A 26,165-nucleotide genomic window follows, 5' to 3' on the forward strand; every position below is an offset into this window, starting at 1 on the left:
AAGTTGGTCTTAAGAGCGATAAAGTGGGGTCTTGTTTTTCAGCTGGTACAAATACAATATGCTACCTTCTGTGCCATTAGTGCAGATAATTATAAAGTTGGCCCTTTTTTATATTTTTGATGGTTCTTATTTTTTCCACACCTCTCTTACCCTGCTGATCAAAGCAGATTTTGACTCTTTCAGGCATTTCTTTGTAAAATGTTCTGTATTATCCTGACCAACACAAAGCTCTTTCTGTGACGTTTGGTTTTGTTCGAAATTTATTTTTAGACTCTTCTGGCCCACTGATCCTCACGGCATTCCTCAGTTTGTCTAACCAGGTGTTGTATTTTGACTTTTCAAGCTGTCCGGTTCCTGGATAATTCATTTGTGATCATGTAACCCTTAGCCTCGTGTTCTGCTAACGATCACCTTATTGCCTTTTGATTCAATTTGTTGTTAGGTTGTAGAATTTTTTGTACAGTCTCTAATTATTCATCATTCTAAAACCTCTAACCTATTCCATGATTGTCAGTATAAATTTTGATGTGGCCATTATATTCCATAACTCTGGATGTTTGCTCTTTTAATCCTCCAGAGAATCAGATCATCATCTTGGGCAGCTCAATAATATATGTTTCAAAATAAGGTCTTCTCTGATGATTTACAAAGGTGAAAGATGTGCTGAGATTGCTCTGTATTTGTGTAACAGCATCCATAGTTGCTGGCGTGCACCTATTCTTGAAGGAACACAATAGAGCAGAATTCAGACAATTTGTGCTTTCCACAACAGATCACAAGATTAATTTATGTAAATACAGTATTTTGTGAAAAACAGCCACAGTCAGTTTCAATGTCAAGTTTCTCTTTCCTGGCTGCATGGTGGTTACAACTGGTGATGCTATAATCCCTTTGGTTATTTAGAGTGGTTGTTCATTAGTTGCTTCAACAATAAGTACTGTTGGGAAGTAAGGAGAGAGGAATATCTTTTTATTATCATAAACGCATATGAGAAAAGAAGAAAGCTTTGAGCGGGAGGAAGATCAAATAAAATACCTTAGCAAATCCAACATTAGGCAGTGAGTTAAATATTTGTATAAAGGAAAGTTTAATGAAGCTTTATAAAGTAAGTAGTACTTTTTTTCAATGAGAATTTTATCTTTCATTTTTGCATATCTCAATACAGTGCTACTTCAGTTGACTTGATCTGTTAGAGCAGATGCACCAATTTTTTTGAATTAGGCTAGGGTAGGAACATGGTAAATGTCAAGAAGCAGCTAGCTTGATTAAAAGTCAGCCTGCGGATATGAGAGTTGGTAGTTATACAGCATTTTTATGCATCTTTTGTTGTCCTTTTGGTACTGAGCTGCAATCATGTGGCAAAGATTCTCCCACAATGCTCTTAAGTAGCAAATTCCATAATTTTGATTTTGACTATGAAAGGATGATGATATATTTCTGAATCACAGTGTCTGACCTGGAGTTGATGGTGTTCTCATGTACCAACCTGTAAATAAAAGCTGCAGTTTTTTAAATATTATGTGATGTAAGTTTTTTAAACTTGTGAAGATGTTGAATCTATTTTCAATTTATCAAGACAAAAAATGTTTACTAACTCTCCATATAAAACACTTGCAGTTCATCACCATTTAATTCGGAAACACCAAGGCAATTTAATTTCACCAGATTTTAGTGTTGCTCCTGATAAGCCAGAGTAGACTGTTTTATAACTGTGGTTTTATCAACAAAGTCTGATGGGAATGTGTTACAGGAAGTAATTGTGACATTCTCACTGGAAGTTCTTACTAGATGCACAACTTTTAATATTTTCAAGATTGGTTGTGATGCTGAAATCATAACTCACATTGATGTGTTCTTCCCTGTTTCTCTTCCTCTTTGTGCTATTGCTGAACAGATGCTCGTTGCATTCTGCTACTTCCAGTCAGTGTTCATCTGTGAACCTGCATGATGATAATTTGGCAGATTGTGTGGTTTTATGTATGATCACAGATGAGCCTGAATGCCTTCCTAATCTCAATATTTGAATTTCAAGTCATGTCATTAATTGTATTCTGATTAGTAGTGAGAACCTTTGCACTACTTTCCTTTCTGACATACAAATGTTGAAGCCAGAGGTAATGCTCCATTGAAACCTAGGTGTGATTCACTCAGCACAGTGCAGACCAGTAGCCTTCTAATCATAGATGTTCTGGATTGAGATAGGACTTGTGTTTTGTTTATTTCATTAATTAATTAGACTGAGCTCTTACCTTCCAGCACGTGTTTAAAAAAAATGCATTCCCTCTGACCGTTGTGTACAGAAGATTTTTAATGCAGAAACTGCAAGTTTATTTTATAATATTTAAAAACGCAAGTTTTTAGAGTTTATATTTAATCTTAGTTTAAACATTCCACAGCTTGGTTGTTGTGTTCTGGTTTGAACTTTATTTTGGCAGAAGTACTGACGTGGGTTGGGCTTGTTCTCTCAGGCTGCACCCTTCTAGGCAGCACAGTTGGCTAAATTCTCTCGCATAAGCGGGAAGTGGTCTCCCTAGTTTCAAAACTAGTCACAGGATTACGTTTAGGTACTTTCCAGAGTACATTGTGTAATGTTGCTTGTGGCAGCCAATGTGAGATCTGCATCTTCAGTGACAGCTGTTCTTGCTGTGAAACTGGGTGTAGTAGGAGGAGTCTGTTGAATTCTTATGCGCTTACTGGCAAAGCTTCATTCAGTTCAGCATTTTTAAAAAAACAAAACCATTTTGCTCTTAATTTTGGGGTGAGGACATTTATTATAAATGTGGTCTCAATTAAGCTCCATGCGTTGTTGTAAGTATTCAACATTGTTTATTCTGTTTACCCTGTCTTCAAAATAGAGAAACGGAATTTGGAAAGACTAATGTAGATTACTTGATGTTTACTTTTCCTGTCACACTGGCTTCTAACAGCGGTTATGTGATAGTATTCTTAGAAAAAAGAGAGGTTGAATTTTTCAAAGGTGAAATGTGACCTCCTATCTTCGGTTTTTACTCGACATATTGTTACCCAGGTAAAAGTGATGCTTCCTTGCCTGTCATGAAACTTTAATATTCTGTTGCATTTGGTTATTGGATAATCGTGATTGCTGAATAAGAATATACTGCTTTTGTCTTGTGTGGGTTGACAGGAACAATTTAAGGAAGAGTACAAGATATGCTAATATTAGAGATTATTATTAATTCCAATTTATTGAAGGAAAAAAAAGCAGATGTGTAACTTTACAAGCGAGTTGTCTCCTTTTGGAGACTGTCATTAACAAAGTGTGACACAGGAAGTGCATGTTATTACAGAATTATACCACTAGTTGATTTCCAGTAGTGTTCTTATAGTAACTGAAAAAAATATTTACTCTCCGTTCTGTGGTTAAAATATTTCTGTCTTGTGTCTCTCTGTCTGTTTGATTATCACCCATTGTTGTCTCCGTTTGCTACCGCTTTAGCTGCATTCATTGACATCTTTCATCCTCTTCCTTTTAATAACTCCTCTTCCCTACAACACCGTGGAAGTCTCATCTTTCTTCTTCCTCATCATGATTTCTCCTCTCTCCTCCCGCACTGTTCCATACACTCCTATTCTCTCTCCTATCCCCATCACCCACCTCCCTTCATTCCCTCAGCTTCTCTGCATTACTCTCCTCGATTTAAGGGGTCCATTTGCCCATCTTGCAATTCACGCAGTGTTCCTCTCTCTTCCTTGATGCCTGCACACAACCTCATCGCCTTCACACCAATTCCTATCCTCGCCCATCACTGCCTGCCCTCTTTTTTTTCCCTCCTGAACACCATTGTCCCTCAATTCTTTGCACGATCTCCATTACCCTTAACCCTCCATGCTACCCCTTCCTTTCCTCATCTGTCCTGTTCTCTTTCTGTCTGTCTCTCTGTGTGGCTTTCTCTTGTTTTCTCGCTCTCTCTCTCTCTTTCTCTCTCTGTGTTGATGTTTCTCTCTCCCTCTGTTTCTTGCTCTTTGTCTATGTGCCGCTCTCTTCTTTTCTCTCTCTTTTCCTAGTCTCTTTCTCTTTCTCTCTCTCTGTCTCGCTTCTTGTGTGTGTTTGTGTCTCTAAGTCCATTTTCATCACTTGTTCTGTCTCTGTCTCATTTTCTCTCCTAACCCTTCTCAAGACTGTGCTGTCTGTCTCTTTCTGTCTTCACCTATCTCTCTTCTTTTCTAACACCCACCCCTCTTTCTCTCTATGCAGCCCTGCTTTCTCCTATCCTGATTTCTGCCTCTCTCACCCCATGCAAACATACATGTAATGAGAGAGAAATTGCCACACTAAATGTGACACAGAGAGAGGGAACATTGACATGTTTAAAGCAATTCCTTTACTCCCATTACTGCTCTGGCGGAGTCCTGTAGAAATCAGTAGAGTACGTGCCAAGAGTCATTATAGTCTTTTAAATAACCCCTTGATCGTGGGAGCACAGGCCTTGCCATATAACAGTAAGGAGGAGGAGGAAGGCAGGAGGCTACCAACACAAGTCACTTTCTGACTAGGCTCTCTGGCTGCCACATCTGCCTGATCTAAAAAAATAAACACAACTTCTTTTCCCAAGCACCAACAGTCCAATGTCTTGCTCTCTCTGTCACTGACCGTCACAGCACTGACCATATCAATGTAAAAAAAAAATCACTTAAACAAAATCATACCAGATTACAAAGAAAAAATCGACTATCCACGTCTTGTTCTTTTGTGTTCATTTTTTGTATGCTTGGCTCTGTGGATTAACTGGTTAAAAGGCTGTACTTTGAATCTTGGTTTCAAACTCAGCACAATCTTTCTTTAATTAATAAAATTAAGGCTTGTGGAATAGAGGGTCAATGTCAATTTGGATAAAAAAGCTGGATACTTGTGGTACATTGGTAGTGTCCCTATCTTATGAGCCAGAAAGCTTGGGTTCAGTTCCTTCCTGCTTTGGAGGTGTGTAATGACATTGTGAATTGATTGATTAAGCATTTTTAAAAAGATATTTTTAATGATAAAAACTGATTTCTGCTTAAATAGTTGACAATGCTATTCCCCAAGTGTTTTAGTTCTGTAGCCACTACTTTTCTTGATATATCAAAGTGACTTGAACATTAGCATAAAGTTTCAAAATTTGTCAATGATTATAAACTTGAAGCAATGTCAGACATTCAGGATAACACCAATTGACTGAAACAGGACAAAGATAGTCTGGCAGAATGGGCAGATAAGTGGCAGATGAAATTTAATTTGGAGGAATAAGAGGTGCTGCTTTCTGACAAAAGTTGGAATAGGCTAAAAGGGCAGAAGAACGTGAGGGGGAATGACTGGCCGGGAGAGGAGCGACAGGTGGTGTTCCGAGAGGTGGTGATCATTCACAAAGGTCTTTAAAATGCCTGGATGTATTGACAGAACATTTAACAAAGGTTATGGAACTGAGAGATAGTGAGGAAAAAATCTGGGAAGTCATGTCAAACCTATTTAAGCTTTTGATCAGGCCATAAGTAGAGCATTGTGTCCAGTTCCAGTCTTTTCTGCTTTAGGAAGGAGAGAATGGGGCAGCAGAGGAGATATACCAGAATGCATCCATGTATAGGATATATAGCTACAATGTTAAGTGGAGAAACTATGGATGCTCTCCTTTGAGCAAAGAAATTGAGAGGAGATTTGACAGAGGCATGGAAGATTCTAACTGGTTTGGTTAAGGTAGGTAAAGAAAAGTGGTTTGATTTCCTGTTTGCTCATGCATCTCTTAGTCACTCAGTCCTCAGGTTTAGGATTCTGTTTTATCCTGCACTGCTCAAGAACACTGTTTGTATTTTTAAAAATTGTATCTATTTTTCTAATCACCCTGTTCAGAGATATTATTACACACCTCTGGAGCAGGTGGAACTTGAACCTGGACCTCCTGATCTGTGGATAGGGATACTACCATTGAGCCACACAAGGGCCCCTGAAATGTATTTGGACTTAGTTTAAACCTGCACGTGGAGATCCCAATGGAATTCAAGTACATTACCTTAACCACTCAGCCACAATTACAATATTGCTCTGTTTCCTGAGATTGCACTGTCTCCACTCTCGCTCTGTTGCATCAAGCCTTACCCAAGAGTGATTATTGTCTGACTCTCGACAATAGAGATCCAGCAAACTCTTACCTACACACTATTGTCACACTTTTATGCTAATCTCTGCAATACAGCTGTCAAGTACAGGTTATTCCATTTCACTCTTTTAGGCTCTCTGAACATTTGTCTAGTCATGTGCTACTTCATCTTCCACATCACATTATTGATATGTGCATAAGCATTATACTCCAAATAATATTTGTAAAAGGACAAATAGCCACAGATTTAGGGTTTTAAGCAAGTGATGCATGGGGGATTGAATGAGAGAACTTTTTAAGCACAGCAGTCAATAACGATCTGGAACTCACTGCCTATGAGGGTGATAGAAAGGGAGAGTCACTTTCACCTTACTTCTAGTGTTCAATGTTTTTATCTGTTTAGGTCAGGAGCTGAGTGATCCGAGTGTCAGTGAGGGGTTATTACTTTGTAAATGTAGCTTGGTAGCACTGTCAACTTTTCCAGCATCTTTGCTAATGACGAGATTGGATTTAGCTTGCTTCTTGTGCACAGGACATGCCTGTGTAATTTTCCACATTGCCAGGTGAATATCCGTGTTCTTGTTGAATTGGAACAGCTGAGTCTGGAGCATAAGTCTTCAGTACTTATGGTGAAATGTTGTCAGAGCCCATAATCTTTGGAGTATCCACTGTCTTGAGCTATACTTTAAGATCACAAAGGGTGGCACAATGGCTCAGTGGTTAGCACTGCTGCCTCACAGTGCCAGGGACCCAGGTTCAATGTCAGCCTCAGGCAACTATTTGTGTCAAGTTCGCACATTTTCCTCCAAAAGTCCAAAGATGTGCAGGTTTGGTGGATTGGCCATGCCAAATTGCCCATAATGTCCAGGGATGTGTAAGTTGGATGAATTAGCCATTGGAAATGTAGGGTCACAGGGACAGGCTAAGGTGGGGTGGGGCTAGTCTGGGTGGGATGCTCTTTGGAGATTCATTGTGGACCTGTTGGGCTGAATGGCTTTTTTCCCACACTGTAGAGGCTCTATGATGCTAATATGACTTCTTTCCTGTAGCAAGGAGACTAGAACTGAACGCAGTATTCCAAAAGTGGCCAGGGACCTGGGTTCAATTCCTGCCTCGGGTGACTGTCTGTATGGCCTTTGCCCATTCTTCCTGTGTCTGTGTGGGTTTCCTCTGGGTGCTGCAGTTTTCTCCTACAGTCCAAAGATGTGCAGGTCAGGTGAATTGGCCATGCTAAATTGCCCATAGTGTTAGGTGCATTAGTCAGAGGGAAATGGGTCTAAGTGGGTTACTCTTTGGAGGGTCAGTGTGGACTGGTTGGGCCAAAGGGCCTGTTTTCACATTGTAGGGTATCTAATCTAATCTGAACTAATCACCTGGTATGAACCTAGTTGCTGAAGTATGGCATTTATGATGTTGAGGATCTCAGGAGGAGGCTGAGATGGATGACTCATTCAGACATCTAACTGAAGATAGTTAAAAATGTTTCACTGTGCTGGACTCCTCTGCTGAGGTTGGGGATATTTGTGGAGCCTCCTCCTCCAGTGAGTTGTTTAATTGTCTCCCATAATTCTCAACTGTACGTGTCAGGATTCCTGAGCTTGGATCTGCTCTGTGAACTGTGAGATTGCTTAGCTGTGTCCATCGCATACTGTTTATGCTGTTTGATATGCAAGTAGTTCTCTATTGTACGTTCAACAGGTTGATACTTTTTTTATCGGTATGCCGGATGCTGCTCCTGTCGTGTCCTCCAGCATCCTTCATGAAAGCAGGATTAGTCCCTGGCTTGATGGTACTAGTAGAATGGGGAAGATACCGGTTTATGAGGGTACACATTGTAGTTGCATAGGTTCTGCTGCTGTTGATGGCCCATAGTGTCTCACGGAAGGCCAGTTAGCCCGCTTTGTTTAAAATCTATCAAATTAAGGATGGTGTTAGCACCACAAAATACAGTAGAAGTTTGAAGATAGTTGCTTTGTCTCCATTTGTGTTCATTCCTACCAGTATGGTCATGGACTGATGCATCTGACAGGTAGACCTATGAGAATGAGATCATGTCGGTTCCTCCATCTTGTTATTTTCCTCATTATCTGTACTGATCCAGTCTAGCTAATAAATTATTTAGAACACTGTCAGCTTGGTCAGCAGTACCTAGCTACTCTTGAAGTTTAACCTAGAGTACATTCTGTGTCCTTGCCATCCTGGTTTCACTGTGTTTCACTGATATCCTACATTTTGAATTGGTTAACATATAGATTCATCTCTGATCTCTGGTTTTGTAATGTTGGCTTGATTGGAATGTTCATGCAGGTAGGAGGTGTGACTTTTCAGAGAGGGTAATGTAAAATTTTGTCTCTTGGCCACAGCTAACAATCTCTTGAAACAGCTGCCTTGCCCATTCTGTTGGATAGCAGTAACTTTAAAATCCTGCAAGAGTCATTTTTCAAAAAAAACCCAGGAAATTAAACAAGATAGCATAGTTTCAAAACCAGAAAAAGATCTTGCTGCATGCTTTCTGGGCATGACGTGGGGAAGAATTTATTGTTGCACCAATTCTATTCTGTTAAGGGTAACCTAAAGGAAAATCTCACCACCAGAATATTTGATTTTTGTTTTGCTCATGGTGAGTTAGGGCACCAGGCAAGTGGGTTTTGGGTGACCAGAGTTTGTGAAGGGGACAGTGCTGAGCTGAAAGTTTAAAACTAGGATGAGGTGGGGGAAGGGGCAGTGAGGAAGCTGTTGAAGTCCACATTGATGCCCTGGGGTTGAAGTGTTCCGAGGCGGAAGATGAGGCATTCTTCCTCCAGGCGTCTGGTGGTGAGGGAGCGACGGTGAAGGAGGCCCAGGACCTCCATGTCCTCGGCAGAGTGGGAGGGGGAGTTGAAATGTTGGGCCACGGGGCGGTGTGGTTGATCCCCCGTGGCCCAACATTTCAACTCCCCCTCCCACTCTGCCGAGGACATGGAGGTCCTGGGCCTCCTTCACCGCCGCTCCCTCACCACCAGACACCTGGAGGAAGAACGCCTCATCTTCTGCCTCGGAACACTTCAACCCCAGGGCATCAATGTGGACTGCAACAGCTTCCTCATTTCCCCTTCCCCCATTTCATCCTAGTTTCAAACTTCCAGCTCAGCCTTGTCCGGACTTGTCCAACCTGCCTAGCTCCTTTTCCACCTATCCACTCCACCCTCTCCTCCCTGACCTGTCACCTTCATCTCCTCCCCCACTCAACCATTGTACTCTATGCTACTCTCTCCCCACCCCCACCCTCCCTTAGCTTATCTCTTCACGCTTTAGGCTCACTGCCTTTATTCCTGATGAAGGGCTTTTGCCCGAAACGTCGATTTCGAAGCTCCCTGGATGCTGCCTGAACTGCTGTGCTCTTCCAGCACCACTAATCCAGAATCTGATTTCCAGCATCTGCAGTCATTGTTTTTACCAGAGTTTGTGAAGGGTTGAATGTGGGACACCAGCCTGAGAATTGGCCTAGAAGCAACAAAGGCGTGAATCAGTATAGATAAACTTAGATGGCTGGGTAGATTGGGTTTATTGAGTTAGAAGTAGGTAGTCTGGTAGGATGGTTCGAATAGACGATCATAATACTGTTTATTGCAGGATGTTGGTTTCCAGCCACTGGCAGTACATTCAGTATACATACACTTTTGGTTTGCAGTTCAGGATAGTCCAGTTGCTTTATCTGTTCAAAATAAATGATTTCCCTGTTAACGGTCAAACACAAGGAAACACACTCTCTTACATTTAGGTGCAATTTCCCTTTGGGCTCACCTCAATTGATAGATATATTCCACTCCACTATCTGCCAATACAGCTGAATTTATGAATACTTAAATTTACTACTTTTTAAATAATGTTTTTCAAGCGCTTTCTTGGGCTTGGCATGACATGAGGTAGGAAAAATAATTTAACCAGGATTCTGCACTTTTAAAAATGTCTTTGGATAGCTAAGGAGACAGAAATCTGTTTGGCCACTGACATTTGTAACCTGGCGCTGCTGGTTTGTATTCTGCCTACTTGCGTCAGAGGTAGACTGCTTTACTGTAGCTGCTGTTGCCATGGCAAAGTGTTGGGGGTGGATTCCTAGGATCCCTAAACCTCAGATTATGTCTGAGAATCACAAAATGAATATAATCTGATAAAGCAGGGTAATTCAGGTGTGAAGTGGAATAGAAGCTGGGGATGACCTATCAGCTGGCTGGTAATGTGGCCAGTAGAAAGATTAAGAAAAATACATTACAGATGAAATAAGCATGCTTTGTTATGGTTGCATGAAAATTAATCTGGAGCTGATCGGTTTGCCTATCTTGAGTCAGTTTAAACAGTAAAGAAAATTTGCATGTTTGGTCTTAACAATATCAACAAAATTTGCAGCTTATTTCACAGCTATGAATTATATTTTGTCTTTAATTTTGAATGGTCTGATCAAGTACATTTGAGGACCAAAATGTGTTGAGATTTTATTGTTACAGCTGTGTCCATATTATATTGTTTGATGTGGGTGATTTGCATGCCAATTAGAAGCATCAATGTTCATTCTTTTTTATAGCTCCCTATTTTTCTCTGTACAAATATGTTTTCTGTCTGATTGATCTGACACAGAAGATCAATCTCCTATCTCTGTCTCTATGCCTGCCTCTTTTTGTGTGTGGATGTGTATCTCTGTCTATATTCTGTATCTCTGCTTTTCTGTGTCTTCTTTTGTTTCTGTGTCCCTCTTTATGTGCTCGTGTCTGTATGTGTGTGTTTCAATGATTTCTTAGTTTGTTTGTGTCAGTGACTCCATCTCTGTGTTTTGGTATATATCTATTTCTCAGCATATATGTGCATCTGTTGGGTATTCTGCAATGAATGATAGACAGTATTTGGGGTTGATGCAGACTCTTTTAACACTTTTCTAGTTTGCGTCCTCTAACTTGATGTGAATGTAGATAAAGGTTAAAATAACTTTAGTTACATATCAGAGATGCAATTACTAGAAGTACTATCATCATACTGACAATACTTCGTAGCACCTCGCTTTCTTATGAGGTAAGTGTAAATTTTTGGGTTACTACATTTCTTCAAAGATACTGTTTAAGTTTTTGATAAGCCCTAACTTGTTCCAATAGCTATTTTTTGCTTTTCAAGTAACATTTTGTAGGTGAAAGTTCTTTCAACATTGTTTGCTTGTTATAATGTTTATAAATTTGACTTTTTCAGCAATCATTTTTCTTTGTACTATGGTTGAATAACCATTATAAATCAGTAAAGTGTTGCCTGCAACTCTGTGAGCATAATTGAACATTGCATATCCTACATGTATTTTATTTCTGAAAATTCAACTTGCCCACACCCATGATTCATGAGGATCACAGAATGTGTTTTTAAAAAAAAATGATTAACACTTAAGGAATTCAGGATCCCTGTACATGTTCTATAGGACTTGGGGGAAAAAAAAAGTTCAGTGTTGTCCTGATATGTTTCAGCACATTTTTGGGGAAGACAGAATCAAGATTACAGTAATTGGCTGACGTATTTTCAGATTAACATCTCTAAATGTTTGCAGTTCTCTTGTTGTACAATAACAATCCTGGTTGCCCTTGTTCTGTTCATTCCTAACCTTGTTAGATGTGATCTCAAGAACCATAAAGAAACGATAATATTTATTTTCAAAATCATAACAAGTACACATGTACAACCAGATCACTGCTTGTACAGATTCCATTCGAGTGGCTGAAAACAACAAAAGCAGGTTTTTCACAACTGTCAAAATACTTCATAGTTGTTCATGCAATGGTTCACAAAAATGTGAAATTGTCATTTTAAATTGAAGTTTTGTAAAGGATAATAGTGGTTTGCTTTGAAGACTGAGGTATGAGTTCATCGTTGGATGTGTCAATTAATGCAATCCTTACAGATGGTAAAACATTTCATGTCCAAGGAGGGAGCCAGTGCATGAAATTGTGTTCTGGGAAATAAGCACACAAGCAGTTGAAATGTTTGTCTGAAATTTCTTTTCTCTGAAGAAGTAATAAAAGCCATTTATTTGAAATGGGTCAATGTTTCTACTAAAATAGAACAGATACTTCAGATAAGGCATGGCATATACACATGGTATAGTTTTGGAAGGTTTCTTTTCGGAAACTGATGATTTTCATTTAAGATCGAACAGGTAGAGGTGGCATGAGCAGAAATGACATTTTGAGTTTTGGAGAGATTATTTTTGGCACGTTTTTGAATCAGGAGTACTATAGTTTTTAAACAATTCCTGCCAATTTTTATGAAAACATGTTGACTGAGTTTTTGGCTGCTTCCACAATTTTCTTAATTAATGACCTTTCACACTTTATGGGGAAATGAATTCACATTATGACTTCCAAATAAATATAATTGGACAGACATTGCTGAATTACTTGAAAACCACTTCAAAGTATTTTTGTAAAAGTTAATTTCTTGTAAATAGCTTGTGTTTCTATTGAACTTTAATATACATGACCAGGAACACTAAATTAGTTGAGCTCTTTCATTTTACTTGGATTAAAATGTGAAATGTTGTACCATTGTTTAAAAACGTGAACATATTTTGAATGTAGTTATACACTAATAGTTGGTGGATAAATGGGATGCTTGAGAGTGCAAATAGGGAAAAGAGTCAAAAAAAGGAAACATACATATTACACAGACTTTATTTGGAAGTTTTCAGCTCCCCATTTCTGCCTTTTTTGAGTAGTAAATCAGTATCCCTACCCCTCTTCCATTTTAACTAGATTGAAGTCATTTAGAGAAGACTCTTTCATTCAAGCAGAATGACTCCCTCATTGAGTCCATGCCCCCCGCCAACCCACCCTCCACACCTGATGTAAGAGGTGTAAAACCTGCACCCACACTTCCCCCCTCACCTCCATCCAAAGCCCCAAAGGATCTTTTCACATCTGGCAAAGAATTTCCTGCACACCCAAACACCTCATCTACTGTGTCTGTTGCTCCTGATGTGGTCTGCTGTACACTGGGGCGACTGGACACCAACTTGCAGAACGTTTCAGGGAAAATCTCTGGGACACACGCACCAAACAACCCCGTCGACCACTTCACCTCCCCCTCCCAGTGTGCCAAGATCATGAAAGTCCTAGGCCGCCTCCACCACCAAATTCAAGCCACCCGACGAGGCACGTTAGGACGCTTCAATCACATGGTATCAACATCGATTTTATGAGTTTCCTAATCTCCCCTCTCCCCAGCTCATCTCTGATCCAACCCTCCAACTTGGCACCGCAAACTTGAACTGTCCTATCTGTCCATCTTCCTTCCCACCTATTCGCTCCACCCAACTCTCCCACGTATCACTATCACCCCCCCCCCCCCCCCCCCCCCACCTGGATCTACTTATTGCCTTCCCAGCTAGCTTCTCCCCACCCCACTCGCACCTTCCTATTTATCTCTCAGCCCCCTTCCTGATGAAGAGTTTATGACCGAAACATCAACTGTCCTGCTCTTTGCATGCTGCCTGAGTCACTGTGCTTTTCTAGCGCCACACTTTTTGACTCTGAGCTCCAGCATCTGCAGTCCTCACTTTCTCCTTGTTCAAGCAGAAACCAAGTTAGTGTTCCAATGCCCAGAGGGACTGCAGCACTTTGAAAGGAAATTTGAGCTACCAGTGAATTACTGAAATGATCTCAAAACCAGATTTCAAGTTTACAACTTTGCATATTTCAAATAAACAAAATCCAACATTTGCTAAACAAAAAACAAAAACAAATTTCTGGAAAAGCTTAGGTCTGGCAGCATTTGTGGAGAGAAGGCACAGTTTAACGTTTCTGGTCCAGTGATCCTTCTTCAGAATCCTTCTTGACTAAACATTATTTTAGTATTCAAAATTCCCTGTGAAGCTTCATTCTCCAGGAACCAATCCAAGGATATCCTCAACTTATTTTACTTTTGCAACTGGTTAACATCTACTCACCAAACTAGTTTAGATGATGAGGGACAAATTGTATGGCTCTCCATCTCACCAAAGTTCATTGTCTTACTGTTCCATTTTCCCCTTTTATTGGTCTTTTCCATCTGAGCTCAAGCTCTCATTTGCATTTTGCTTAGAGAACAATAGAGACTTGCCTCATGCCTCTGTCTCTCTGTGTTGCTTGCAGACGAATTGTATCTAAGAAGTTTGGTGATACTTTAAGAAAACATGCAATTTGATCCAACGAAGATTTTCCGTGGGCTCTTCACGCTCAAAGCCCATCTCCATGACAGTGTGGGTCTTGTCTCAGGGTAAAAATACTAATTAGCTTTCCTCAAGAGTCCCAACTTCATTCTACCATGGAATCAAACAACAGTTCAAAATACAATCTTTATCAAACTTGGCATTCCTAACACTATCGGAGGCTTAGAGACAAACTGACAGCACAGCTGCTAAACTCATTATTTACTCATTGTTTACAGGTATGAATATGTTAAACTTTATTACCAGTAAGACAAGCCCCTCCCCATTAATCTTTAATAAACAAGTGACCAAGCTTCTTGTTGGGAAGAGTCAGAACAAGTCACGTGACTTCCTCCAGTCCTTAATTTATCTGTTAAATTAACCAGGCAATTAAAAACATCATAATCTTACACAATTTCACATTTATAATAAAGTTTGCATTCCAATTACATAATGAAGGGATGGATATTTTCTCATCACCTTGTTCAGAAATGTTTATCATACGCACCTCTTGAGTAGGTGCGACTTGAACCTGTGCCCTTGTGGCCCTGTGGTAGGGACCTACCACTGCCATGCAGAACTCTCATAATTGAGGGATCTGCTCCTCATTTTAATTTCATAAAGGTGTTTTGCTTGTCACAAAGTTAATCAATATCATGTATTCATTTCAGCACTGTTGTGATGCCAGTTGTGTAGGTCATAAGTTCAAGTGATTGGCTAATTGAATTAATGAGCCAATCAAGCTGAAGATAATCATTTGAACTTGTATCATGATTCATTTACATTTGCTAGTAGCAAAATAGGAGCAATTGTTCTCCATTGTTTAATCCGTGATAATACCTCAGCCAATCAGGATCAACTTGCCAATCAATTCGCATCCTTTCCTTCTGCAGTTTATGATAGTTGGAAATACTATTTTCTTGCATTTATTCTGATGAGTGCAAGATAAAAAGCTTCAGCAAAATATCTATATCAGTATCATCCAAGTTCTGAAATACTAAGCAACCTTTACTTAATAAATAAGGTGGTTATGCTCCGTAGTATACTTTAAGTGGGCAGTCATTAATCAGAATAAGTTTTTCTGCAAGTCTGAATTTTACTTAATATTAAATAGATTCAGATTCATTTACATTAATTTTGTACTGAGAATTTGAATTCTTCCAGTGTGCCTATCTTTCCATTGTACTATAAAACTAATGATGTTTTCAAAAGCTGTAAGTGCTAAAATGTCCAATGTATAGAATCTTTAATTGAATTCGGCAGGTTTGTATTGTGAAAGCACTAGAGAACTGTTGATTACTTAGTGACTACAATGTTATATTCCAGAAAACAGCCTTTATTGCATACCAGTGCTTCCTTTTTCCTTAAATAAGGATTCCCTCTCACTGTGGTTGATGGTGCCCATGACTACATACATTCTATTTTATGCACTTCTGCTTTAACTAACTTTTCTCTCTCTCTCACCTAGAACTATGCTACGGTCACACTTTTTCCTCACCTTGTAATCTGCCAGTCTAACTGGGACATTCTGTGCCATTTCTGTCATCTCACCATGATGGCACGGTCAAGCACCACCTCCCCTCCCCTTTCATAGCATTAGGACTTGAGTACAGGAGCAGTAATGTCTTGCTGCAATCATACAGTGCTTTGATGAGACCACACCTGGAGTATTGTGTGCAGTTTTTGTCTCCTAATCTGAGGAAGAATGTTTTAGCTATGGAGACTGATGCCTGGGATAGCAGGCATGAAAAGAAACTGGGTTAATTAGAACTGTATTAATTGGAAATCAGAAGAATTGGGGGGGGGGGGGCATCTAATAGAAACTTATAAAATTCTGACAGAACTACACATGGTAAATGGAGGAAGGATGTTCCTGATGACCAGGAAGTTCAGAACCATAGGGCACAATTTAAGGATGCGCACAGGTTATTTAGGATACAGATGAGGAGAAATTTCTTCATCCAGAGGGTGCTGAGCCAGTGGCATTTTGTCAAAGAAAGTAGGTGAGGCCAAAACATTGAACATTTTCAAAAAGGAGTTGAATGTAGGTCTTAGGACTAAAAGATCAAAGGGTATGGGGAGATAGCAGGAAGAGAATACACAGTTGGATGATCAGTCATGATCATGTTGAATGGCGGAGCAGCCTGAAAAGAGCTAAATGGCCACTCCAGTTCCTTTTTTAAATGCTACATGTGACAGTATACCATACAAGTTAGGAGAAGCAGTATAGAGTCATAGAGATGTACAGCATGGAAACAGACCCTTCGGTCCAACCTGTCCATGTCGACCAGATATTCCAACCCAATCTAGTCCCACCTGCCAGCACCCAGCCCATATCCCTCCAAACCCTTCTTATTCATATACCCATCCAAATGCCTCTTAAATGTTGCAATTGTACCAGCCTCCACCACTTCTTCTGGCAGCTCATTCCATACACGTACCACCCTCTGAGTGAAAAAGTTGTCCCTTACACCTCTTTTATACCTCTCCCCTCTCACCCTAAACCTATGCCCTCTAGTTCAGGACTCCCCCAACCCAGGGAAAAGACTTTGACTATTTACCCTATCCATGCCCCTCATAATTTTGTAAACCTCTATAAGGTCACCCCACAGCCTCCGACGTTCCAGGGAAAACAGCCCCAGCCTGTTCAGCCTCTCCCTATAGGTCAAATCCTCCAACCCTGGCAACATCCTTGTAAATCTTTTCTGAACCCTTTCAAGTTTCACAACATCTTTCCGATAGGAAGGAGACTAGAATTGCACACAATATTCCAGCAGTGGTCTGACCAATGTCCTGTATATCCACAACATGGCCTCCCAACTCCTGTACTCAACACTCTGACCAACAAATGAAACCATACCAAACGCCTTCTTCACTATCCTACCTACCTGCCACTCCACTTTCAAGGAGCTATGAACCTGCACTCCAAAGTCTCTTTGTTCAGCAACACTCCCTAGGACCTTACCATTAAGCGTAGAAGTCCTGCTAAGATTTGCTTTCCCAAAATGCAGCACCTCACATTTATCTGAATTAAACTCCATCTGCCACTTCTCAGCCCATTGGCCCATCTGGTCAAGATCCTGTTGTAATCTGAGGTAACCCTCTTCGCTGTCCACTACACCTCCAATTTTGGTGTCATCTGCAAACTTACTAACTGTACATCTTATGCTCGCAACCAAATCATTTATGTAAATGACAAAAAGTAGAGGACCCAGCACCGATCCTTGTGTCACTCCAGTGGTCACAGGCCTCCAGTCTGAAAAACAACCCTCCACCACCACCCTCTGTCTTCTACCTTTGAGCCAGTTCTGTATCCAAATGGCTAGTTCTCCCTGTATGTCCCAAAAAAAACCCCAAAGACATGAATTAGTGATTCCTTTGTACTATTTTCAATTGAGTATGTTCTATTCACTTTTAATATGTGGTCTAATTAATACTGGGGTGACTGAACTGTGGTTCTTGTTCCACTTTAAACTCCAATAGTCCACAAGTGTTACCCTGAGCTTTGAAATGTCTGTCATTTTTTATTGTCCACCTTCTCACTCTAATGTTTCTGTTTTTGGCCTGATGCACTGTTCAAATGTATTCAGTGTAATCTCGAGGAACTGCATCTCAACCTTTTGACTGGACCTTTTACAGCTGTCTGACCTCAATGTTGGGGTCAGTAATTTAATGGCATAATGGCTGCTTCCATTTCGTTTCATTTCTCTTTGCTAGTTTGGTTCATTCTTTTCTTTAGTTTCTTCCCTTTACCTTTTTGGTTGGCAGTTACTTGTGATTCTGTCATAAACACCTTGTCAGTACAGCATTTTGTTTATTTTTCCATTATTATGCTCTTTGAATTTACACCATGAAACCTTTTGGTATTAAATAGCTCCTACTCTTCACTGTCTGTCTGTCTGTCTGTCTCTCAGGATTTCCTTTGTGTTCTTTTTCTACATTCCCTTTTTTATGTTTTCAAAATTATAACTTTTCTAACTTTTCCCAGTTCTGACAAACAGTAAGTGACCTGAAATATTGTCTCCATTCTCTCTTCACAGATATTGCTAGACCTGCTGAATATTTCCAGCATTTGCTGTTTTCATATTAGTCATTATTACACCTGTCTTCTTTCAATTGTTCCATGCTCCAGTGAAATTTAATGTTGCTTTCTTTAGGCGAGCTCTTTAAAATGATGAATACATTTCCCAATTGATAATTTCCAGCAAGTTTCATTCAAGTGAATGGATGGAAAATCATGGACTGCGAAGGCTGAATTTTCAAGAGCATATGGTTGCAAAATTTATCATTATGGCCTACTTGTGGTCATTCTGACCCTTGTTATCATTCATCACTTGAAGGGAAAAGATTCAATTTAAAAGCTGTTATGGAATTTACACATTTATTATAGTTGTTGGGATATTCTCTTTGCAGGAATCAAATTTAAAATATTTGGTAATTCTTTTGAATTCCAAATTATTTTCTGATCTCAGATCATCATCAATTTTTTCCTCTGATGTTACTGCGACTTCTGTGATTAATCTGAAATGTTTTTGATGATTATCATTTTATCATTAGCATATTTTCAGCATCGATTTTGATACAATTAATCATTTAAATACAAAGTGGCATCCATATTGTGTAATTGTAGTCTGCACCCTATTTGCATAGAGGGTTGGCAGAAATGTGAAGAGAAAGTTGAGTCTAAAGTGTACCTTGACTGGTAACCTGACATGGAATAGGGCAGCAGCAAATATCCGGTAGAGGGGTAGAGAAGCAGTAAAAGGGAATTTGACATAGAGGTGGCTGTCTTCTCTCTCTTCTCCAGTGGGAAGTTTTAAAATTGTGTTCTGTGACTGAACCTATTACACATGAAGGTACACAAAAGCATGTGGCAGTTTCACATCTGCCTTGACTGTCTTCAGTCATCTATGTAATGGTTTGTGAGCACAAACATATTGGCAAGAAACATGATTAGCTGCCTTCAAATTCTGCAAGTAAACTATCACAAAAGCTGCAACGTGTAACTGCTGTATTTTCTTTCTTTTCAGGCGATGCAAAGCTAAATATTAAGAAAGAGGCATGGAGTCTTATACCACTGCCAAGTTGTCACAATGTGCCTATTATTGAATCTTTTTCTGTCATTCGGCAGCCTAGAGAAATCCATCTCAGTGATGGATTAGCTCCAGTTAGCATTTTTCTGTGGATGAAACTCTGTTCTGTAGAATCCCACTCCAAAAGGAAGAATCTTACATGAACGGTATATTTGCATATGGGAACTTAATCATTTTGGACGGCCTGAAACAAGTGGCAGATGTCAATGGAGAATTGAACAGATAGTTGAAGGAATTTGTAAGATGCTATGTCAGAAATAGCCACTTCCAATGCACCTAAACTCTTCTTTTTCTGGTCGTAAACCTTACTATGTTCTAAGGAATTTCAGTGACCCATACTTTCTGGGTTGTTCTTGCATGGTCTGATATGTTGACTTGACTACGTCAAGGATATGAGCTGTGAATTTTCAGTGAGACATCAATACTTTGAACAGTTAGTTCTAATTGCTGAGTTCTCATTTGTGGGAACTGATAAGGAAGAAGTGTCGAGCTTTCCAAACTTTAGATTCTTAATTGCTGAGTTGCACAAGACGTTGAAAGTGACTGAAATGTCTGCTTTGAGAAATGGAGGTGGCTGTGACAAGCAACAATACCATAGGAAAATCCAGTATTCCTGAAGTAGGAACTATGTTGCTTGCTTTTACTATTTGAGAGTCAGCAAACCTTCCAAAGAATTTTTTTTTGTGTGAAGAAGCATTTCTGGATGGGAATGAGTAATGAGTGAGTTTCTCAATTTGGAGTTATAACAGATTGGTAATGTTCCATTTGTGTATTAATGTGGTAGCTGCAAACTAGGTGATTATAATATCCCGCAATTTCATAATACTGGAGGAAATCACTTGTATGTTCAGCAGACCTATGTCAACTTTTAAAGATCGTTCCATGTCAGTCTCATCACCCTTCTCTTTTCCAATTACCTTTTTGCACTGTTTTTTGAAAAAGCTATTACCATGGATTCTGCTTCCGTGATCATTTCTAGTAGGGCATTTCATGTTATGTACAGCCCTCCTGTAAAATAATCCCCTCATCTGTTGTTCCTTTGGTGATGTCAAATGTATGTCTCCTCATTCACTGCAGAATGAAATTAGCTTGCCTAATTTTCTTTACCAGATCTCCTCTCAAAATCATTTAGTTTTGACTTCTTCCATTGGTTGATGAGCACAAGCTGTTGAGGTTTGTATGCAGTGAAAATTAGAAATTGTCTTAATGAATACAATTAAAGTTTTGAGAAAGTGCAGATATTGATTAAGTGATAGCCAAAAATGATTGACATTCAATAACTTTATTTGCTATCTATTGAAAAAAGAAAGCACCAGAGTTGGTGCTTTGAACTAAACTTTTTAATATTCAAGAAATAGAATATAGGTTAGACACTTGCCTTTTGTCTAAATTCCAATCCAGACATGTGGGAAAAGAAATGACCTTTGCAAGCTGTGAGGATTTCACCAAAACATGAAATTCATTTGGACAGGACCAAACCAATCCTAGGATCACTTGCATATAATAGACTACAATGGAAACAAGGAATCAATGAAGAATCTGCCAGTCTAATATCAGTAGTAGGGAAACAATTGGAAGCAATTCTAAGGGATGGAATGAATGTGTACTTGGAGAGGCAGCAATTTAAAGTGAATTGGTAACAATGCAGATAATGCAAAAATTGGTAGGGTGGTAAATAGTGCCGAGGATAGCCTTAGATTAGAGGAGGATAAAGGTGGGCTGACCAGTGGCAAATGGAATTCAGTAAATGTTATGTGAGGCACTTGGGCAGGACAGAGAAGGTAACAGAATATGTGATTAATAGTAGGACCTTGGGAATCACCAAAGATCAGAGGGATGTTGGTGTGCATGTTCACTGGTCCCTTATGGGAGTGGAACAGGTGGATAAAGCGGTTATGACAGGATATGGGATACTTGTTATTATTAGCCGAGTTGAAGACTAATAATGTTGAAACAGTATAAAACATTGATTTGGCCACAGCTAAAGTATTGTGTGCAATTCAGCAATCCATTTGATGGGAGGGACGTGATTGTACTTGGGGGTGGAGAGGAGACTTTCCAAAATCTTGCCTGGACTGGAGACTTTTAGTTATGAAGAGAGATTGGATAGAATGGATTGTTCTCTTTGAGCAGAGGAGACTGAAGTGGGGACATGACTAATATATATACAATTATGAGGCCATAGGGATCAATAACCATGGGACATTGATTTAAGACAAGGGGCAGGACATGTAGAGGGGTTGTGAGAAAGGTATTTTCACCCAGAGGGTGATGAGAGCCTCTAAGATAAAGGCAGAAAACCTCATAACATTTAAGAAATATTTAGATATACACTTGCAATGTCAAGGCATAAAAGGCTCTGGGGCAAGTGCTGGAAAGTGGGAATAGAATAATCAGGTGGTGGTTTTTGACTGGTCCTGATGCGATGGGCCCATGGGTCTTTTTCTGTGCTGTAGACGTCTATGACTTGAAATATTATGCAAATTTATCATCTTGCTCAGAGAGACAGTTGGATGGCTAGTAGAATTTTCATGCCTTGTAAAGAACAAAATAGTTAACAAATGTTAGTTCATAATTTAAATGATAAATTCTCCAATGTGCTAAATCAATGCTATATAACATCTATCTGATTTTTGTTGGTACTGATTGCGAGATGTCTTGCTTTCGAAGCTGAGATAAACTGCAGATGTATGTTAAATTCAATTTATGAGCCTAATATTGTTAATTAGATATTGTTGCTGGTGAATGTGGATAACCTGCTCTGTTCGCAGGACATCCTTTCCTTTTGAACACCATTTTTCCTAGCCCAAGAAATGTAATGTCACTGAAATCTGATGGGTCTGTGAAAATGACCTGGTATGTTTCTGTACTGTGGGAACTGCTGACTCGGTTGCGTCCTCTAGGGGTAAAATGTCATTACTGTAGCAATTTAGTTCAAATCCGGTCCAGAGATATTTTACTGATCAACCTGCTCAGAGATGGTATTATAATACATCTCTGCAGGAGGTGGGACTGAAACCTAAGCCTTCTGGCTCAGACGTAGAGATATTACCACAGCCAAAACGTTCCTCCCCTGCCCCCATTCTCTACTTCAAGTATGTCAAATTAAAAGTGTACTCCGCTCATAGCAAACAAACACAAAACAAAATTGCCTTTCAATACTATTTCATCTGGAGGCTAGCTTGGAGAACTTCCATAACCTACCAAGTGTGAATAAATCTGTTTAAGTGTTGGCTGAACCTAGTGTTACGACACAGCGGTGACACTTGTTTTAATTAAACCACTCACCCTGAAAAGCTCACCTCGTCTCATAGCCTGTTAAAACATGAGTGATAGAGAACTCCCAAATTCCACTATTTAAAGAAAATAATATCAACTTATTCCTTAACTCTAACCACGAACATTAAGCAACAACCATTCACAACTCACGGCCCTCCTTTCTCTTAGAGTCATAGAGATGTACAGCATGGAAACAGACCCTTTTGTCCAACTTGTCCATGCAGACCAGATATCCCAACCCAATCTAGTCCCACCTGCCAACACCCGGCCCGTATCCCTCCAAACCCTTCCTATTCATATACCCATCCAGATGCCTCTTAAATGTTGCAATTGTACCAGCCTCCATTACTTCCTCTGGCAGCTCATTCCACACACGTACCACACTCTGCATGGAAAATTTGCCCCTTAGGTCTCTTTTATGTCTTTCCCCTCTCCCCCTAAACCTATGCCCTCTAGTTCTGGACCCCCCCACTCCAGGGAACAGACTTTATCTATTTATCCTATCCATGCTCCCTCTTGATTTTATAAACCTCTATAAGGTCACCCCTCAGCCTCCATCACTCCAGAGAAAACAGGCCCAACTTATTCAACCTGTCCGTATAGCTCAAATCCTCCAACCTTGGCAACATCCTTGTAAATCTTTTCTGAACCCTTTCAAATTTCACAACATCTTTCCGATAGGATGGAGAACAGAATTGCACACAATATTCCAACAGTGGCCTAACCAATGTCCTGTATAGCCGCAACATGACCTCCTGACTCCTGTACTCAATACTCTGACCAACAAAGGAAACCATACCGAACGCCTTCTTCACTATCCTAACTACCTGCGACTCCACTTTCAAGGAGCTATGAACCTGCACTCCAAGGTCTCTTTGCTCGGCAACACTCCCTAGGACCTTACCATTAAGTGTATAAGTCCCGCTAAGATTTGCTTTCCCAAATTGCAGCACCTCGCATTTATCTGAATTAAACTCTACTCTTAATTGCTTATTATCTACCTCCAACTCTGTAACAATATACTATTTCAATTAAACAAACATCAAAATTGCATCAACTTAATTTCAAAACCATACAAAGGTGGTCATTGTTGGTGTCTGTCTTCTTTCAGCTGAAGATCTCCCTGGGCCGTTTTCTTTCTTTTACTGCGAATATTTTCATATGAAAACAGTACCCTTTGATAGAGTGCATTTTGAATGGCAGTCTTTCTCAATGGCAGTTACTCTGTCGATATCAGTTCACGCTCTGTCTAACTTTAAACTGCCTGCCTCTTTTATCCCCCCAACGTCAGATCGTCTCATTGATTCGATATTGGAAAACCAATAAATTCAAAATCAATTTAGGTTTTTGTATCCTGGCACATAATTTAAACTGGTTAAATTTGACTTGTTGTCAAAACAGCAACCAACTCAGCAATCTGTTTCACAGCCAAATGTTATATATTTTCAATTTTCCAGTACACCCTGAGACTGCAAGTTAGGCACATGGCAGGTGCTTGTCAGTGTAAAATAGCATTCACTCTCTCTTAAAGGTACAGTACACGCCTTCAAGTTCATAACACTAAGCTTTAGTTCTTTGATTGGGAGTTCGGCAGTATACCACTTGAGTTGTTAAAATATTGCTGCCGTGCCTTTGGCTGCTGAACTTGGTTCATGAATCTCAATCTAACTCAGGAAGTGAGGATTAAGCAAAACTTCCACCACACATATACCAGGGAGAATTAACTGTGGGAATTTCTGAAGGACAGTTATACATATTATTATTATTCAAGTGATTTGGCTGGTTGTTCACTGAGTTGTGTTTAGTTAACCTTTTACGCAAAACTCTGAGTAATATTCACGGCTGGTCAAAGACTAAATAGGTATTACTAATGCTAGGTTTGTGAAGGTTTGTAGCTCAGGTTGAGGTTTAGGGTGTAGGTTTGCTTGCTGAGCTGTAGGTTTGATATCCAGATGTTTCATTACCTGGCTAGGTAACATCATCAGTGGCGACCTCCAAGTGAAGCGAAGCTGTTGTCTCCTGCTTTCAATTTATATGTTTGTCCTGGATGGGGTTCCTGGGGTTTGTGCTGATGTCATTTCCTGTTTGTTTTCTGTAGGGTTGATAGATGGTATCTAGATCCATGTGTTTGTTTATGGCGTTGTGGTTGGTTTCCATTCTGTATTTCCATTAACAGTAGAAAGCGAATCTTTTGAAACATTGAAAAATATTTTTCATTCATTAACATTGGCTAGAGACAGTCTCAATATGATGAAGATCATTATCTGATTCTGTTCCAGAGGATATAATTGAGTTTTAACTAAATTTATTCGCTGAACAGTGACACCATTATTCCTGACTAGACTGCAGTTGTTGGGTAATGCCCCATCACTACTGCACTGCTGAAAATAGTTAGGATTGATTTTACATTTGTAATTTATGTACTTCATTCACTGCATTTTTCTGGATAAATAATCCTGTTGTTAATGGAGTTAATAGCTTGAATCAAATTTCCATGTTTTTGCTATAGTTAGAGGAGTCTATTTGCGGAGTAACTAGGCAGCTGCGAGTCTCATCCCACCTTGAACACATTGGCTGGCACCATTGTGGGCAGCACGGTGGCACAGTGGTTAGCACTGCTGCCTCACAGCGCCAGAGACCCGGGTTCAATTCCCGACTCAGGCGACTGACTGTGTGGAGTTTGCATGTTCTCCCCGTGTCTGCGTGGGTTTCCTCCGGGTGCTCCGGTTTCCTCCCACAGTCACAAAGATGTGCGCGTCAGGTGAATTGGCCATGCTAAATTGCCTGTATTGTTAGGTTAAAGGGGTAAATGTAGGGGTATGGGTGGGTTGCGCTTCGGCGGGTCTGTGTGGACTTGTTGGGCCGAAGGGCCTGTTTCCACACTGTAAGTAATCTAATCAAATCTAATCTAATTGTGACAATAATTGTAATCACACAAAAGGTTAACCATGAGGTTGACCTTCCGTGCAGTGGACCACTTAAGTGCATTGGTGTAGAGTGCCTCATACTGGATGCCAGAGTTTGAGCCAGTGATGTGACTGCCTTTCGTTAATAAGTGCTTAAGAAATAGGAGCGGAATAATGATAATTATATAATACCATTTACGTTGCCTAATTTTTACATAATTACATAATATTTTAAAATATTTTTTAATATTTACAAATGGATCGGCATTGTTTTTCAATTTCATTGTTTGATACTTTTGAGAAACTACTTTTAAGAGTAAGTACAGAAATTCGAGCACTTGGCTCCTTGACCCTGCTCACCATTCTGTAAGATTGTGTGCAGCCTAATTCCAATTTTCTTGCCCCTCCAAAAAAACTTTTTGACTTCTTTGTCAGCCAAAATTAATCTAGTAATTTGCAGTCTGACAGTAGAATGGAAGTTGCTGAATTGTTATCACGAAGCCATCTAATTTGCATCTTTATACACCCTCTCTCATCCTGGTTCACACTATGTGATTGATTGCTACCATAAATCTCCTGGTACTTCCTCGGGCAACCAAATTAG

General features: G+C 39.8%; 1 protein-coding gene across 3 annotated transcripts in view; it reads left to right on the forward strand.

Annotated features, from left to right (window-relative positions):
- The window catches only part of hivep1 (HIVEP zinc finger 1), a 210,800-nt gene that overhangs the window by 17,182 nt on the left and 167,453 nt on the right, over nucleotides 1-26,165 (forward strand). The window contains exon 1 of one of the 3 annotated variants that reach the window (XM_043719027.2): nucleotides 2,669-2,808. The exons of the other annotated variants lie outside the window; for them this stretch is intronic. Within the exon in view, the coding sequence (XP_043574962.2) occupies nucleotides 2,778-2,808 (31 nt within the window). The 5' untranslated portion in view covers nucleotides 2,669-2,777. Of the gene's footprint in view, nucleotides 1-2,668; nucleotides 2,809-26,165 lie in introns of those variants that run through there. 3 annotated transcript variants of the gene reach the window in all.

Source organism: Chiloscyllium plagiosum, unplaced genomic scaffold (assembly GCF_037043375.1).
Source record: "Chiloscyllium plagiosum isolate Xiang-an unplaced genomic scaffold, Cpla_swu_hap1 HiC_scaffold_34, whole genome shotgun sequence".
Taxonomy (NCBI): Eukaryota; Metazoa; Chordata; class Chondrichthyes; order Orectolobiformes; family Hemiscylliidae; genus Chiloscyllium; species Chiloscyllium plagiosum.